General features: G+C 42.3%; 1 protein-coding gene across 2 annotated transcripts; it reads left to right on the forward strand.

Annotated features, from left to right (window-relative positions):
- Positions 1 to 921: 921 nt before the first annotated feature.
- Positions 922 to 15847, forward strand: arih2 (ariadne homolog 2). 2 transcript variants are annotated; one of them, XM_079274224.1, is made up of 15 exons: positions 922 to 1038; positions 4897 to 5414; positions 7377 to 7444; positions 7642 to 7714; positions 8085 to 8226; positions 9538 to 9659; positions 10150 to 10259; positions 11434 to 11551; positions 11718 to 11768; positions 12105 to 12126; positions 12533 to 12684; positions 12861 to 13004; positions 13728 to 13796; positions 13978 to 14112; positions 14605 to 15847. In XM_079274224.1, the coding sequence occupies exons 2-15, from the start codon at positions 5148 to 5150 to the stop codon at positions 14674 to 14676; spliced, it is 1545 nt and encodes a 514-aa protein (XP_079130350.1). In that variant the 5' UTR covers positions 922 to 1038; positions 4897 to 5147; the 3' UTR covers positions 14677 to 15847. The 2 variants fall into 2 exon arrangements, with proteins under 2 accessions (XP_079130350.1, XP_079130351.1); XM_079274225.1 differs by having other exon boundaries at positions 13978 to 14103.
- Positions 15848 to 16093: the final 246 nt, after the last annotated feature.

The raw sequence follows: 16093 nt of genomic DNA on the forward strand, positions 1-16093 counted from the left end.
TGTATGTTCCTTCTCAGCCATCCAAGACCAATTATCAAAGCATTAAACCCGGTGGCCCAACCCTCTGTGTCACTCAGGCGCTGCTGAGGAGCAGCGCAGAGGGTAATGCATTGTTTATACAGCCACCGGTCCCATACCTTTAGAGCGAAAACACTTTGAGTGCAATGTTTCCATCCGGTTGCAGAGCAGCAGCACCTGCAGGGCAACAAGAGCACTTTGCACTGCACATGTTTTTATATAATAATGTCTAAACTTTAAAATATTCAGATATATGTTAAAGTTACGATAATAATTAAGTTGCTGTACATGCGAGGTAATAATTGAACAGTGTATTATAAAGGAACAGTTTGAGTAAATGTACAAATACATCACCAATATGGGGAATGATGGGGATGTGATATCATTTGAATATCAAAGATATCAATACAGTCAATTGTATTTGATTTAAGATGAGGCTGTGTGTATTTAAGGAATTAAGGTGTGTCATTTCATTAATATAAATATGTGTTTTTTTGCAATATTCACCTAATTATGAAGAACAAAAGTATGGGGAAACAACATTGGGAAAGCAGAGGTTTTTCATTTGATTTTTGTCATGTAGATATGTGTACACTTAAGATACACTGGAAAATAAGATTTTTTATAAAGTCGTAAAAAAAGGAAATCCTGCCATTAACTAAAGATGAATCCAAGTTGTTTGGATGCATGGCTATTCATATGAAAGGAACCGCTGACACTCCTGTAATATAGCCTGCGTGGTTGTTCATTTGTAAGATGTTGCAGTTACTTCATTCTTGTAATACGTGCTGAAGTATTAATGGGCAGCACTAATGCATAAGTTGAAACTGCTGCATGTCCTCGGTCCAAGAGGAGAGAGGAGATAGGCACGCGAAACGCGGAAGTGACGTTATTGATAAGTACCTCTAACTGTCGATCTTCCGCCTACCAGCCAAGCGGACAGAGTCGCTCCGATTTCCCCACACAAAAAAACCTCACTCCTGGTTGTCAACGCGGACAGAACCGACGCTTCTCTGAGAGGTAAATAGCTCCGCCTTTAACCTGCGGAAATGAATGCAGCAGTTGTGCAAATGTGTCGATTTGCTCCAGAGGGCCTTGTTTACATCTCAATCCCCGGGCTAGAGTAGGTGAGAGGTGGCGGCACAGCGAGACAACGATAAGGGGGTGGCTAACGGAGTTGGCTCTTATGTTATGTAACGTTAAATTCTAGAGCCAAAAAAAATTACCTTTTATCAAACGATGTTGCTAGTTTGCTCTGCAAGTACTCAACAGTTTAACACGTCAGACTCGTGAGTTGGGCATGCGGTTTCTTCGCTGCTGAATACAACGTATACTGCCTGCACGCTAGCCAGGAAGCTAATCCGGCTAATGGTAAATTTCCCAGCGGTTCAGTGTGCTGTGTATTTGACTTCACCCCCCCCTCTCCTCTCCTCCTCCCGTGTTTTATGACTGCACCGAAATTGTACCAACATGCCGATGTCCAACAACCAAGCCGGTTTTTACGTCGCTTAATCTCTTCCCCATCCCCCAAGACTGGTTACCAAAACCTGCGCTGCTGAGTCGCCGTGATACATTAGCCTAGCTAGATGTGTGTCACCCAGTTGGCTGCCTATTTTTAGCCTGGACCGGGTGGAATGCGAGCACTCGTCTGCCGCTGGGCTGGCACCGGGGCCGGCTGCCAGGCTTTCCCGGCTAACCTTGTTTTATATCCAGCTGGATGTTTTGCAAAGTCACATTTTGATTGACTGTGCCAGCAAACGGTCTTGATCCGATGTCTCTTGACCATAGTGGATGGACATCACATGTCAAAATAAGCCTAAAGTGCATCTGTGGTGTCAACATTTGTATCGTCGAGTATAGCTGTTAACTGTTACTTTACTTTCAAAGTCATTGGACTTTTTAACTCTTATTATATGTTGCAAGGACACGTTTTGGCAAGGAGAAAACACAAGCTACCCATCCACATTCAGAAAGCACAATAGAGCAGTGATAACACTGGAAGGGGAACACCATCCTGACCAGGACATAACGTCACATTTGGGCATGATACTAGTGCAACTCTAGCCATGTTGGATACATTCAAAGGACTTTGATTAGTCTGTCAAAGGGCTAAGTAATGTTAGGGTGGAACAAGGCAATACATATCACCCAATCTGCGTTAGGTATGTAAAATCCCATGTCCAGTTGCCAATGTGATGTTATGTACTGTCATTTTTAACTGACCTATTCAAGCATTTTGGAAGTAATCATAGGAGAAATCTGTGTAAAAGATTCTGGGGCTCTATGAAAGAGATCCCCAAAAAAATTGGGACTAGTTGCCTACCCTATGCCACCATTTATATCATCAATCTAGTCTTTGCTGTTGTGTGCTTGCAGTTCTCTTGGTTTTAATTCCAATTAAGGCTTTCCTGTCCTGTTGTGTGTCCACAATATGACTTTCCTGTTGTCACCAGGTTAACTGCAATTGAGGTTTGTCTTGTTTCCCTCATCCCTAAAGCATCATCAGCTAATCCTCTTAAATCGTTTCTTAAGGCTTAAACCCATGCCTTGTCTCCCGCGCATGTTTATCAGATCTACAGTTCATTTAAAAATAAATACAGGATATGTGAGCAAGAGGCGTGCTGATGTAAAATCTTCTCTTTGTGAATTTAAATCCAAAACTAGAGACAGAAGTGGGGCCACAGAAAGAGATGCAACCAGACAATAAATTGTAGATCATTTGGAAAGGAAGTAAGGAGGATGATTTTAAAGGTTCATAGCCTAAAAGAACAGTGAGTCAAATGGTGAGTGTGGTAGGTCTAGCTGAGATCTGATCAACTGTGCAGGCTGGGAGGGACCATGACCCTAATCCAGTAACAACCTATGGCCTTCAGATGATGGCTAGCTTGTCTTCTAGCTCGAAAAGACAATTAACAGGTTGTCAACAGGCCACACTGTCTAGTATAAATATATAATATTAACATATAATGAATAAACCAAATCCAGGAGCTATTTTACTGTTAACACTAAGAATACATTCTAACTGAATTATGGAGTATTTTATCTTCCTGTAAGTAGTTATTCCAACTGTGTGAATACATAAATCAAACTCCTTGTTTGTTCACACATGCTTGGCCAATTACCGTAAGCAGATTGTAATGTGACAATCTGTAATAATTGGTAAACTGCTAAGTAGAAATTGCAAGTGTTTAGCAGCAACTGACGGGTTACTTACTAGCTTGTGTTGGTCTGCTGCAGAATATATTATTCAAAGAAATTATCTGTAAGAACAGTCCAGTTTTGAAATGCTGCAAAAATTGCTACAGAATCTATTGCATGGTGGATTTTCGTTTCCTCTCAGGGGTGTGTAATCTGTGGACACAACAGGAAAGAAATGTTGTCACCCTTCACAGAGTGACTGGTGGTTTTTGAGCACCACTGGCGAAGTTGTCTTCATCAATAGGCATGTATTATTTGTGAAAATTAGAGACAGTTCAGACATGTGTCTACCCGTACCTGATGTGTTGGAACTAGTAGCTTTTTCAAATACGTCCAAAGGTGACACTGATAGCCACCCTGCTTAATCTGTCCTAAGGATCAATTTAAGGGAGCTGATTGAACGTTGGTTGGGAAGATTTGGCCATAAGTAAGAGTGATGACCGACTATTTCAAAGTAAATTTAGCCTGCTCTGTGAACGGAGTGAGACAAACACTTATTTTCAGAAATTGGGACCCAAAGTACTCGGGGGATATTGTCATCAAAGACTCTCCAAAGAATGTAAAACACCAGCTCTGTTGTTCTGCATGGCTTTAGTCAATATATCATTTCATCCATATGCCACATGGAAAATGTAATATTAAAGTCCACAAGCTAGTAACCTACCTGTCAGTGTTAAAATAATGCAGCTCCCAAAGTGTGCTCCCAATTGTGTTAAGTGGAGACACAACACAGCGAGATGCTGAGCTGTGGGCATGGCCCAAAGAAGTAGTAATGAGATTAGGACTTAATTCCATTGTGTAGTGTGTGTAAGTGTTCTGGAGAAACTCTTAGTTGGTACTGTAAGAAATACAACACAGACCGTGTATGCTGACCTTTTGGATAGAGCCGTGTGCGTGCGTGCGTGCGTGCGTGCGTGCGTGCGTGCGTGCGTGCGTGCGTGCGTGCGTGCGTGCGTGCGTGCGTGCGTGCGTGCGTGCGTGCGTGCGTGCGTGCGTGCGTGCGTGCGTGCGTGCGTGCGTGCGTGCGTGCGTGCGTGCGTGCGTGCGTGCGTGCGTGCGTGCGTGCGTGTGTGTGTGTGTGCGCGCGTGCGTGTGTGTGTGTGTGTGTGCGCGCAAGCAAGAATAAAGTATCTTTGTCCAGCAGATCCAATTAACATCCCCGGTAGTGATGATGCAGAGAGTTGGGCTTCCTGTCAATGATGGAGCCTGTGACTGTTTCTTTTTTTTCTCTTTGGAGACTGTACAATTATTTGGAGATTCCCCTGACTGACCAATAGTTCATAGACATCTGCAGACATTGAAATGTTAAACAGCCCGAGCAAATAAACCCTATATTGCCATTAGATTCCAGTCATGGAAAGTTCCCACCTTGAATATGAATCCTACATGTTTGCAAAAGTATAAAAATATGTTTGAAAAGTTGGGGAAATTTACAGAAAATATAGGCATAGTGTTGGGGAAAACATTTTTGTCAGCCCCAATTTGACGTATAGTTTAATCTTCCACTTGTTTAGATTAAGCATTTTATTTTAGAATTACAATAAGCTACAATCAACAACTTTGATCACGTATGCATGTCTTTTCTTCCCACTTTTCCTTCTTTGTTACTCCACTTCTTTCTTTTCCTCTGTTTCTTCTTCTCTTACTTAATCATTCCTTTTCTCCTTTCCTTCTGTTCAGCCTTTCTTTCTCCTCAGATCAACCCGTAACCAGCTTTCCAAATGAGTGACGGGGAGTGTGACTTCTTCTGCTTCTGCCGCTGCTGCTGAGGCAGACAGGAAGGCAGCGTGTCTCCGAACAGTGACGCAAGCAGGTGGAAAGGAGCGCAGGGAGACACAGCGAGGTGTTGCTTCAAACAACCTGCTTCAGCCCTTGGATCCGACAGGTGGGCGGGCCGTCTACCCGGCCGGGTGGTTGATTCAATCGACTGGATGTCTGTGGACATGAACAGCCAGGCGTCGGACAGCAACGAGGAAGACTTTGGGGTGAACTCTGAAGAGGAGGACGATGATGACGATGGAGGAGACGAGGAGGATCAGGGCGACATTGCGACCTACTATGATGGGGTGGCCAGTGACGTGGAGCAACAGGGCGCTGACTACTTCGACCCGGAGGAGTACCTGTTCACCTGTCTGACCTACAAAGAGAGTCAGAGGGTGTTGATAGAGGAGGTTAACACTGTGGCTGCTGCACTGAAGGTGAGCGTCTGTCTGTAGCTGGGTTGTAGGGTCACCGTACACTTATGAGCACGTGTAAAGCAAATTAAGGCTTGAGGATATGTATTGCACGAAACAGGAATAAGAACCACACTTAAAATGTCACAAAGAGTTAAACAGACAGAGTCTGGTTACTCTGATTGGCGTCATCAGGCTCCTACTGTCCATGATTAGGGAAACTGTTTGGTAGAACACACATTTTAGTTGTTCTCATTGACATATTTTGCTGCTTCTGTCACAAGAAGATTGCACGAGTTTTTGTAATGAGTTCATTAAAGCTCACTAATTGTTATAAAACAGTTATTCATGCACTGAGACATGTTTATAAATTAATTAATTAATTATTAATTAATTCAATTTATTTTTGTATAGCCCAAAATCACAAATGACTAATTTGTCTCAGAGGGCTTTACAATATGTACACATTTGACATCCTCTTGTCCCGGGACCCTCACATCAGAACAGGAAAAACTCCCCAAAAAAACCCCTTTAACCGGGAGGAAAGAGGAAGAAACCTGTGGGAGAGCAATAGAGGAGGGATCCCTCTCCTTAATTTGAATAAGTGATCACAGAAGAAATTGGTTTCATAACATTTATATATGTGTGTCTGTGAGGCCATTCACTGTTGTTGTGGGAAAACATACCGGATTGTACCCTCAGTCTTGACCGTTTGCATTGTTCCGAGTGCACACATTAATACATTTTTAAAGCAAGACAGAAGGAGGCGGACTAACAGTGCTCATGAGGTTGTATCATGTTGAACATGGCCTTTCATGCTTTGGAATAGGCCCCTTTCACAGAAGACATGTTGACTGGTCACAGCAGGAAAAGCACAGGTATAAATAATATAATGAACGATGAGTGAATTCATTTTAGCTGCTTCAATTTCAGGGTGTATGCTGACTCACTGTCACACTGTCCTGAGGCACATGAATATGGCAGAATCATCATTAATGTTATCAATAACACTGCTTTTCCTGCCAAGGCATGTCAAAATGTCTTTGTCTGTGCATGCTGTTTTGCGGTAAAACATGTTAACTGCATAGCACAACTACAGTCTTCTGTTGGCAGAGTTGAGCCGTTGTTTCTTGGTGGCAGGTGGTGAGAGAAGGGAACAATTCTCAGTAATTTTTGCTGATTTTGAATCATTGACTAATACGAGCCATAGATGTCTGGCCCGTAGGTGATATGCTAAAGCAACCCTAGATAGCCTCCTTACAGAGTTATCTTCCTGCTTCATCTCATAGTCACTGTACAGTAACAGCTGAGAGAGCACATCAAGTCATCAGCCTTAGTTAGTCCCTGAACTGCAGCGCATTTCACTTTTCTAGGCTGCTAATTAATCAATACCAACGTGGTGTTAATGGAGTCGGTGCCGCTTTTTGTTTTGGAGGTACAGAATACATTAGTTTCTTTATTTCATTGATTGTTGAATCTTACGGTCTATATAACAATATTGCAGTCCAGAGTGATGCCATCAAATAGCTTATTTTGTCTTGCCAGTAATCAACAAAGCAAAACTATATTTTTGACAACTATATAATTGACATCAGTGTGGGACACAAGCAAAGTTGCTGTTTACATTTGAGAAGCTGTATTTATCAAACACGGTTTTTGTTTAGTTTGAAAATGTCATTGATGCATTTTCTTTTGGTGACATAATCATATCATTGCTTCAGTTCTACTGGGTTATAAGAGTCTTACATGTTTGGTTGTATTTAGTTGGGAAGAAGCTTGTTCTTTAACAAAAATAGAAGTAAAAGGAAACCGTGCGTTGGTTATTAGTGTTCACAGTACGGTCAGAATCATGAAGGAAAGAGTCTGCTTACTTTCCATTACAGTGAAAAGACGAGGCAGCCAAGTCACTCACGTGTCACTGAAGCAACATTTTAGACTGATTGATCTCTATCTCCCTCTCACTCACTCTCTCACTCTCACTCACAGGTTTTACCAGCGGTAGCAAAGCTGATCCTGGTGCATTTGCACTGGCATATTACACAAATACTGGACAGGTATGTGTCTTCTGCGGCTTCCACGCGCCTTTTCATCTACTTTAATTACTTTTTCCTCCTCTCTCTCCTTACCTTATTATTTCTCTATGATTTCCCTCGTTTTCTTTCTCTCTCTACCTCATTATTTGCACTGCAGTTTGATATTGTTCAATCTCTGGTCTTTGTGTGACCCTTGGTTCTGTCCACGTTCCCCACAGATTTAAGTCCAACTCGTCTCTGCTGTTGTCAGACGCTCTGGTGCAGCCCAGCATCACCTGCAGATCAGTCCCTGTGAGTAACAGACCCCATGCAATAAAGGAGAACGTACAGCACGCTGTTTTCCTTTTTATGTGAGCACAACTTTGAGTAAAAACTAACAGGCCTTACGCCTGCACTGGTAAATAATGTGTAATAGCTACTATAATGAAATATAATCCTTGACAACATTGTTCACTGTAGATAAAATCAGTGTTTTGAACCTATTATCAATATTAAGTTGTTTCTTGTAGCCACAAATTAATTTTGTCATCTGGTGTCCTGTTTTATCAAACAAATCTGTGGGGTTTTGTTCTGGTTGATTTTATTTATGTTTGTATGTGGCTCTCTAGCTCTCCAGTGCAGTCATGGGTTTACGCTTATGTTCATGATTTCTGTGTTTCAGGCTCCTCCGTCCCTCCAGTGTGGTGTGTGTCTACAGGTCGTGCGGAGAGACTCCCTGCTGGCACTGCCCTGCCAGCACTCCTTCTGCAAAGCATGCTGGGAGCAGCACTGCACTGTGCTGGTCAAAGATGGCATGGGAGTCGGTGAGCAGAGAGAGAGAGTGTGTGTGTGCGTGTGCTTCTGTGTAGTCATCAAAGCTTGTATTAGAGTGGGTGAGTCAAGCTTTGTTTGATGTGAGCTTCTAAGTGTCTGTTTGTGTTTCTGTAGTTCTGTTCGTGTGTGTGTTTGTCCTTTGGATGTCAGCCTATGCTTTCCTGCCCAACCAGCAGGGTTTGCAGTCTGGCATTTAGTTTAACAAGGCAAGCTTTATCAAACATGTACGCAGGTCCTTTTGAAAACATAGCTTTCTCTTTGCGCTTTTGGCTTTCGTACACAACTAAACAGCATTTTAGATCACTTAAAAAAGAGCTTTTGAAAAACTCCATTCAACCCATCTTCCTGGTAACCCTGAGGGTTTTGTAAGTAAACATTGCGTACAGTTGACAAAAAAACAAGCATATTATTATATCATTTGACAGTATGTTTAACAACAAGACAAGCTTAGCTATCCAGCAAAGCCATTGTGCCCAAGTCAATATTTTTATGAACAAATGTGAGGTCATGTGTACTGTCGGCCGCAGCCTGAGCTAGCGGGTTGAACAGCTCAGTCACCCCGTGGTGTTCAGAGGATGAGGCACTGAAGGACTACACTCGTTGTAAATAAGATGTTCAAATTTATTATAATTGTTTCCTCAATGAATGTAGCCAACGCATTGATTTAGTAAACAGAGTTTAACTGGAACTACTTAGTAGGTGTCCATTATCGGGAATAAATTGACAGCTGGTCAGAATAAAGTGTTCAACCAATCGACCACAGTGTAAGAGGTTTGGATGACTCGCATCGCGTGTGTCTGAGTGTCTGAAAGTGTGCTTGTGTCAGCAGGAGAGCAGATGGAAGTGTGGGTGTGTACACGGAACAGTTTGGAGGTGTGTGTGTGTGTGTGTGTGTGTGTGTGTGTGTGTGTGTGTGTGTGTGTGTGTGTGTGTGTGTGTGTGTGTGTGTGTGTGTGTGTGTGTGTGTGTGTGTGTGTGTGTGTGTGTGTGTGTGTGTGTGTGTGTGTGTGTGTGTGTGCGCGCGCGCTACTTTCTAACAGTCTCTGATAAGGCCGATAACGGAGTCCTTCTGATGAGTGTTTCTCCATCAGCTGTACGAACGATGAAAGAACCAGTTTCTGGGTCACTGTAACTCTAGAAACCAGCCAGCGTAAATCAAACACAACTGGAGGAAGTTAAAAATAAAGGGGGTAGTTTTGTGGTGCATTCGTAAAGAAACGCACAAACAGCAGTTGCAGACTTTGTAGGGACGTGTGTGTACATGTTGACCCTTTGTAGTTAATTTGTGTGTGTGTGTTCAGGTATCTCGTGTATGGCTCAGGAATGTTGCCTGCAGATGCCAGAAGACTTTGTCCTGCCGTTGCTGCCAGGAGAGGAGCTGAAGGACAAATACAGACGCTACCTCTTCAGAGACTATGTCGAGGTGTGTATATGTGTCTGTTTGTTTTTGTGTGCGTGTGTGCGCTGAATCTGTTTTCTCAGATGCCGCACGAAGGTCTGAATTTACAGCAAATGAGACGTCAGAGGCATGTGGAAAGTGAGCGAGGGGAGAAAAACTCAGTGAACCCGCGTGTGTGTGTGAGATTAAATCTGAATGCTTCACTGTCTGTCTTACCAGGTTATCGTCTAAATATATTTGTGATTTCTCAAATTAGACATTAGTGTTTGTTTAAAGATCATTATTTCCAGGTGTTGAGATAACTGTCTTGAGATTTCTGCCAACCATTGATGTGAATGGTAATTTTTTGCGGGGCTAATCATATTGGAAAATGACATACACAACTCTCTCCAGAAACAATATCCCTGGTGCTCTGGAGAATCCACAGAACACAATGTTCATCACAATATCATGATGCATCTGTTCCTTTTGTTAATGTATCACTAAAGCTTTGTCTCTCTCTCTCGTCTCGCAGAGTCACTTCCAATTGCAGTTATGTCCCGGTGCCGACTGTCCCATTGTCATCAAGGTGCAGGAGCCCCGGGCGCGCAGGGTCCAGTGTAGCCGCTGCAGTGAAGTCTTCTGGTAGGACACACATGTACACACAGAAAGAGCATACTGATTTCATCTTTAACGAAGCAATTCAACTTAATAAAACTGAATTTATTCTAAAATTGTGCGATGTTTTTTATTTTTTATTTTTTTTTTGCCTGCCAGCTTTATAACAGCTGGTATTCATTTACCTCACTGACTCTGAATTTTGAAGTTTATTTTTTATCCTAAAGCAAAAGTAATGTTACGTCCTGTAACATTTTGATCAAGTCCAAGAATAAGATTACATTCTTGGACGCAGTGCGAGAAAGAGGAAAATACAATCCAAGCTTGAGATGAAAACGAATTCACAAAAGTTGAATATAAGTCAGTCCATTTGACAGATGAGCACAGCTGATGGTGTGTTAAAAGAGAAATCAGCCACTTTTCATGTCGCTTATCAGTGTTGATGGTAAACGTAGATGACTGAAGCAATACATGTCACAGTGCCTGCTGTGTTGAATGAGAGAGCTGAATTCCCCTGCTGCACAATCTGTTGCTGTTCCTGCGTTATTACACAGTTGGATGCAAGGAAGAACTACCGGTACCTCAGCTTGTATTTCTCATGGCCAGCAGAAACAGAACTTCCTAAACCTGTTGTAAGCTCTGTTATGTAAAACACCAACAAAACAAGAAAAATCACATCCCAAAACATGAGTGCTGAGGAAGTTATGGATGAGGATACATTCTTTACGGCTGACTCGGATGTTTAGCCTTTTACTGAAGCCAGAGTATACCGTGGAGAGAGACCGGAGCTGTGGAAGCAGCCGGGAGTAAATGACCGACGGGGACCCTCCAGAAGCTGGGCTGCCGGGAACAAACATGACCAGCGGTGCCTTTGCTCAAATTGCGCTCCGATGCCAACATAATCATTGTGCTGCAGCATGTACATGTAGCATGAGCACTCGGCTATAGTCTATATAGCAGGCACTGAGGACATTAGTGATTCAATGGACACCAGTTACCATCAACATTTATTGGTCATCTGCATAAACTGTGCCGCATTTTCCTTTTTAAGTAAATGAAATGCTTATTACCACATTGTGCCTTTTTATTTAAACTCTGTAACTTATCTGTGTGGTTTAACCATTACTCAGAAATTATGTGATTTCTGAATCGGTCCAGAATTGTCCTGAACGCTGTGTTCTTGTCTCTTTCTCTGTCTCAGTTTTAAATGCCGTCAGATGTACCACGCACCCACAGACTGTGCAACGGTCCGGAAGTGGCTGACAAAATGTGCCGATGACTCGGAGACGGCCAACTACATCAGCGCACACACTAAAGATGTATGATGGATCTCTATACCGGCACATACTGTCGTTTTGTACACATGGACACGATCACGTTTGACACAGACTGTTTTAAAAACGCATAAACGTGCATATTACTTATTATCTGTAATGCAGTGCTATAACCTAGTTGGATAATATTTTGTGTTTATTTCTCCTCTAGTGTCCTAAATGCAATATTTGCATTGAGAAGAACGGAGGGTGCAATCACATGGTGAGTCGGAGATGAAGATCACTCTTTCCCAGAACACAGGAAATGCTAAAAATATATTTGGATTTTGAGCGCTGAAGTCTGCGACTTCAATAGTTTGACATGTGGTTAGATCACTGATAGTCAGATATGTTAACTGGTATGTGCTTCTTTTATCGTACAGTTTCAAAGCTGCTTGTATGACGATGCATTTGCTTTACGTTGAGCACTAAATGGTTTTGTATGAAAACATTCAGCTGCTGATTTGATCAGATTCATTAACATTGTGGCTTCCGTGGTTGTTTTGTCATGTTTCCAGTTCACTCATTTGACTTCCTCATGTCTCTGTGTTTATTTTAGCAATGCTCCAAGTGCAAACACGGTAAGTAGTTTGCCTAATCGTTTCATACCTCCAGTCTGATCCAGTGACCATGAACTCTCTGTTCTGGGCCCTTTAGATCCACCTAGTGGCATCATACCGCACACAAAAAACAAGCCAGCAAACGTAATTACGACACAAAATTGGCTAAACTTCCAAGAAAGTATTAGTGTTATCCTTAGAACACACACAACAATTCTCATTTTCAGGTGATTATACATTCAATATACCTAAGAATATTAAATTGCATTTCTGCCAATAGATACCCTAAATGCCGCACACTGGCCCTTTAAGAACAGAGCTGACCTTTTTTAGGCTGTGATTCAAATGTGTCACGCAGTACATAATGTGTAATGCAATGCATGTATGTCGTGGGGAGTCCAAAAATGTGTGTTTTGTGTCCTGAAAGACTTCTGCTGGATGTGTCTTGGTGACTGGAAGACTCACGGCAGTGAATACTACGAGTGCAGCCGCTACAAAGAAAACCCTGATATAGTCAACCAGAGCCAGCAGGCTCAGGCCAGAGAGGCCCTCAAGAAATACCTCTTCTACTTTGAGAGGGTGAGGGGTTTTTTTTAGGGACATTTGTGTCCAAAGCCATTCTCAGGACAAAAATATCACAGCACCACACCCTGAAGCACTGACAAATTCAGTCCATCATAGCTCTCTTGATCTACAGCACAAATATTTGTTCCGTATTTTCTTCTTTTTCATTTTCAAATCTTTTACCCCTCCAGTGGGAGAATCACAACAAGTCTCTGCAGCTGGAGGCTCAGACATACCAGAGGATCCAGGAGAAGATCCAGGAGAGAGTGATGAACAACCTGGGAACCTGGATCGACTGGCAGTACCTGCATAACGCTTCACGGCTGCTGGCGAAGGTGTGTGCGTGTGCGTGTGCGTGTGCGTGTGTGTGTGTGTGTGTGTGTGTGTGTGTGTGTGTGTGTGTGTGTGTGCGCGCGCTAAATGCAGAGGTAGTAAGTTGGGGAGAGGGAGAGAGATAGAAGACACCAAAAATATTAAATCATGAGTTTTTGGTTTAGGATTTATTCAGGAAACTGAATACAATTGAGCTATAAAGTCTGTTTACAAAGGTTACCTGGCACGTTGGTTCAAAAGAAATGAAGGACTTAAAACAACGTCTCTCTGTGGAAAGGACGAGAGCAGTGAGTCTGCTGGCTAACTTCTAGCTGCTCAACCACAGTGAGAACCGTGTCAGCTGACATATACTCATAACAAAGTGTTACAGCAGCAGTCTTTTAGGGGTTTGGATCACTGGAATGAAAAGTTTTGTTTATCAACCTTGTCACGCTTCGTCTGTGTTGTGGAATGTTCTGGAAAAAAGACAAGTCACCTGATTGACTTTTTTCATGATTGGTTTATTTCAAATGTGAAAATCTGTCGTGCGTGTGTCATGACTTACACTAGGACTTACCCTCTTCTAAGGTTTAGAATAATCCATTATCCACCTCGACTCTTGTAGATGTGTACCAGTGATGTCTTAGAGTCAGTGGAAGACCATGTTGATAGATGATCACTGTGCCTTTCTTTATTTTGTCCCAGTCTGACTTTGAGTGAACCTTTTCCTACCTGTTTGTTTCCAGTGTCGCTACACGCTGCAGTATACGTACCCTTATGCCTATTACATGGAGTCCGGCCCACGCAAGAAACTGGTGAGAAACAAACCTCTTAACGTCCGTCCGTTATTGCAGGCATTGTACAACACGCATTGTAGAATAATGTAAGTCTAAAATGAGTTTGACCGACATGGATGTAAACGACATCTTGACTGGTGGACAGAAGAGGCATACTATCGCGAGGAGGTAACTCCAGTTCATCTGTCCTTCCCTGCAGTTTGAGTACCAGCAGGCCCAGCTGGAGGCAGAAATAGAAAACTTGTCGTGGAAGGTGGAGCGTGCCGACACCTACGAGAGGGGAGTGTTGGGAGGCGAGGGGGACATCAGCGCCAGCGACAGAGGGGTAAGAGGGGTAATACTGGATATATTATTATTATTATTATCTAAGAATGATTTGTAATAACTTTGGTGATCCTCTGACTTTTCATCAACGCCATCATCAGGTCAAACATTTAACTTGTCCGATATTTTAGGTTATGATTTATTACATGCAAAACTGCTGATGTTTCCATCAGCTGCTTCTTTGTGTTTAGTGCTGATTAGCTAATGATATCATGCCAATACACTAAACTAAGATGGTGAACATGGCCTATATTAAACCAGCTAGTTATCAACAGGTTAACATCGTCATTGTGAGTGTGTTAGCATGTTGAAATTAGCATTTAGCTCTAAGCACTACTGTACCTGGCTGTAGACTCAGTTTAGTTTTAAAAATAAATGATTTGAGAAAAGAGCAAAGGAATCACTTCTGACTCTACTTTTTATTTGGTCCATGTTTTCTTTTGGAAGAGGCTTCAACAATAATCACTGTTGTTTTGTCTCTTTTTTTTTTTTTTTTTTACAGGATCTGGAGAATCAGATGCACATTGCTGAGAAGAAGCGACGCACGCTGCTGAACGGTTTCCAAGACACCTGAAGCTCCATCGCAACTGCAAAGCACCAGCATCTCCCTCCTTACTTCCTGTCCTCCCTGCCTCCTTCCATGACTATCCCTCGGTGCTGATTGTTGATCTGTATTTGGTGGTTTCAAGTACACCATAATGACTAGGGGGTACTTGCTGGCAGTTGTACCTGTAGTACTTATTGGATTGGCCTGAACCATATAATAAAAATAGGCCAGAACACATGAAAGTTCCTTTTCTGAGCACATTTAAATTTCAGTTGCCCTCTCCTAAGCTGCAAAAGTTGAATTGACTTATGTAAAAATGAAATTGATAACAGTAAATATGATTGAGTAGCTGTTGAAGTGTGATTTTTCTAAATGAAACGTGTCTTCGCCGATGTACCAGGACAGGTGCAACTCCACAATGGCAGACTATGAAGACCTTTCATTGTGTAGGTGTTTTATTTTTAATATTCTGCCATAAACGTGTATATGGTGTGTTTACTGTGGACAAATGGTGACTTCAGTCCCACATACTCCTTTAAATACAGCATTGTCCAACGTATCATGCATGTTCACGTAAACAAAGTACGTAAGAATAAGATGGATGTAAATTACAAGTTGTTTTTTTGCCACAATAAACACACCTTCCCCTTTTGTTTGTGTTAGTACCTGAACTACTACTGCCAGCAAATAGTTGCTAGTCATTTTTGGCCAAGTACCACTACTCTACATACTGACGTTGTTGCTTCTTGTGTTCAGTGTAGACCCAGACCTGTGTGAGCCAGACCACCTCCTTAAAAATCCAACATTTGCACCTCCACCGATCAGATGATGAACCCGAGTGTAATCTCAGCCGTTCATGCACACTACAGCACCCGCCCACCGACATAACGTGCACACACATACCATGCTCACATTGACACATGCTCAAACACCCCTCTGCAGAAAATAAACGTTTACGGTTAATTTGTCATCTCCCCCCCCCCCCCCCCCCCCATCTTGTGCTAGCTTCTTTCATCACATTCACCCCCTCACTTTATTTTGCTCTTTATTGTTTCCTCTTGCTCACATTGTTCACGTTTCTTCTGGAAAATGGCTGTTGATAGATCGTTTAAAAAAGGAAAAATAAAAAAAAATGGTTGTAATTTTCAACAGTTGTACATTAATACAGAACTAGTTACTGAGACTTTTAAAAACCAGACCCTGTCTCTCGTGTGTTTATTACACACACACACACACACACACACACACACAAAAGAAGATCAAAACCTTTGACTCAAAGTGAAGGTAGTATGTTACAAAAAGTAAGTAGGGTGTTTGTCATAAGTGGTAGTTTCTACCCCATTACAAGATGAAATTTGATGAGGTAACAATATGTATTTCTTACCCACTTAACCACTTCGCCATTTGATGCAAGAAGAGTTTCAACCCCTAAACTTTAGGTGCA

The sequence above is a fragment of the Melanostigma gelatinosum genome (assembly GCF_949748355.1).
Source record: "Melanostigma gelatinosum genome assembly, chromosome: 8".
Classification (NCBI taxonomy): Eukaryota; Metazoa; Chordata; class Actinopteri; order Perciformes; family Zoarcidae; genus Melanostigma; species Melanostigma gelatinosum.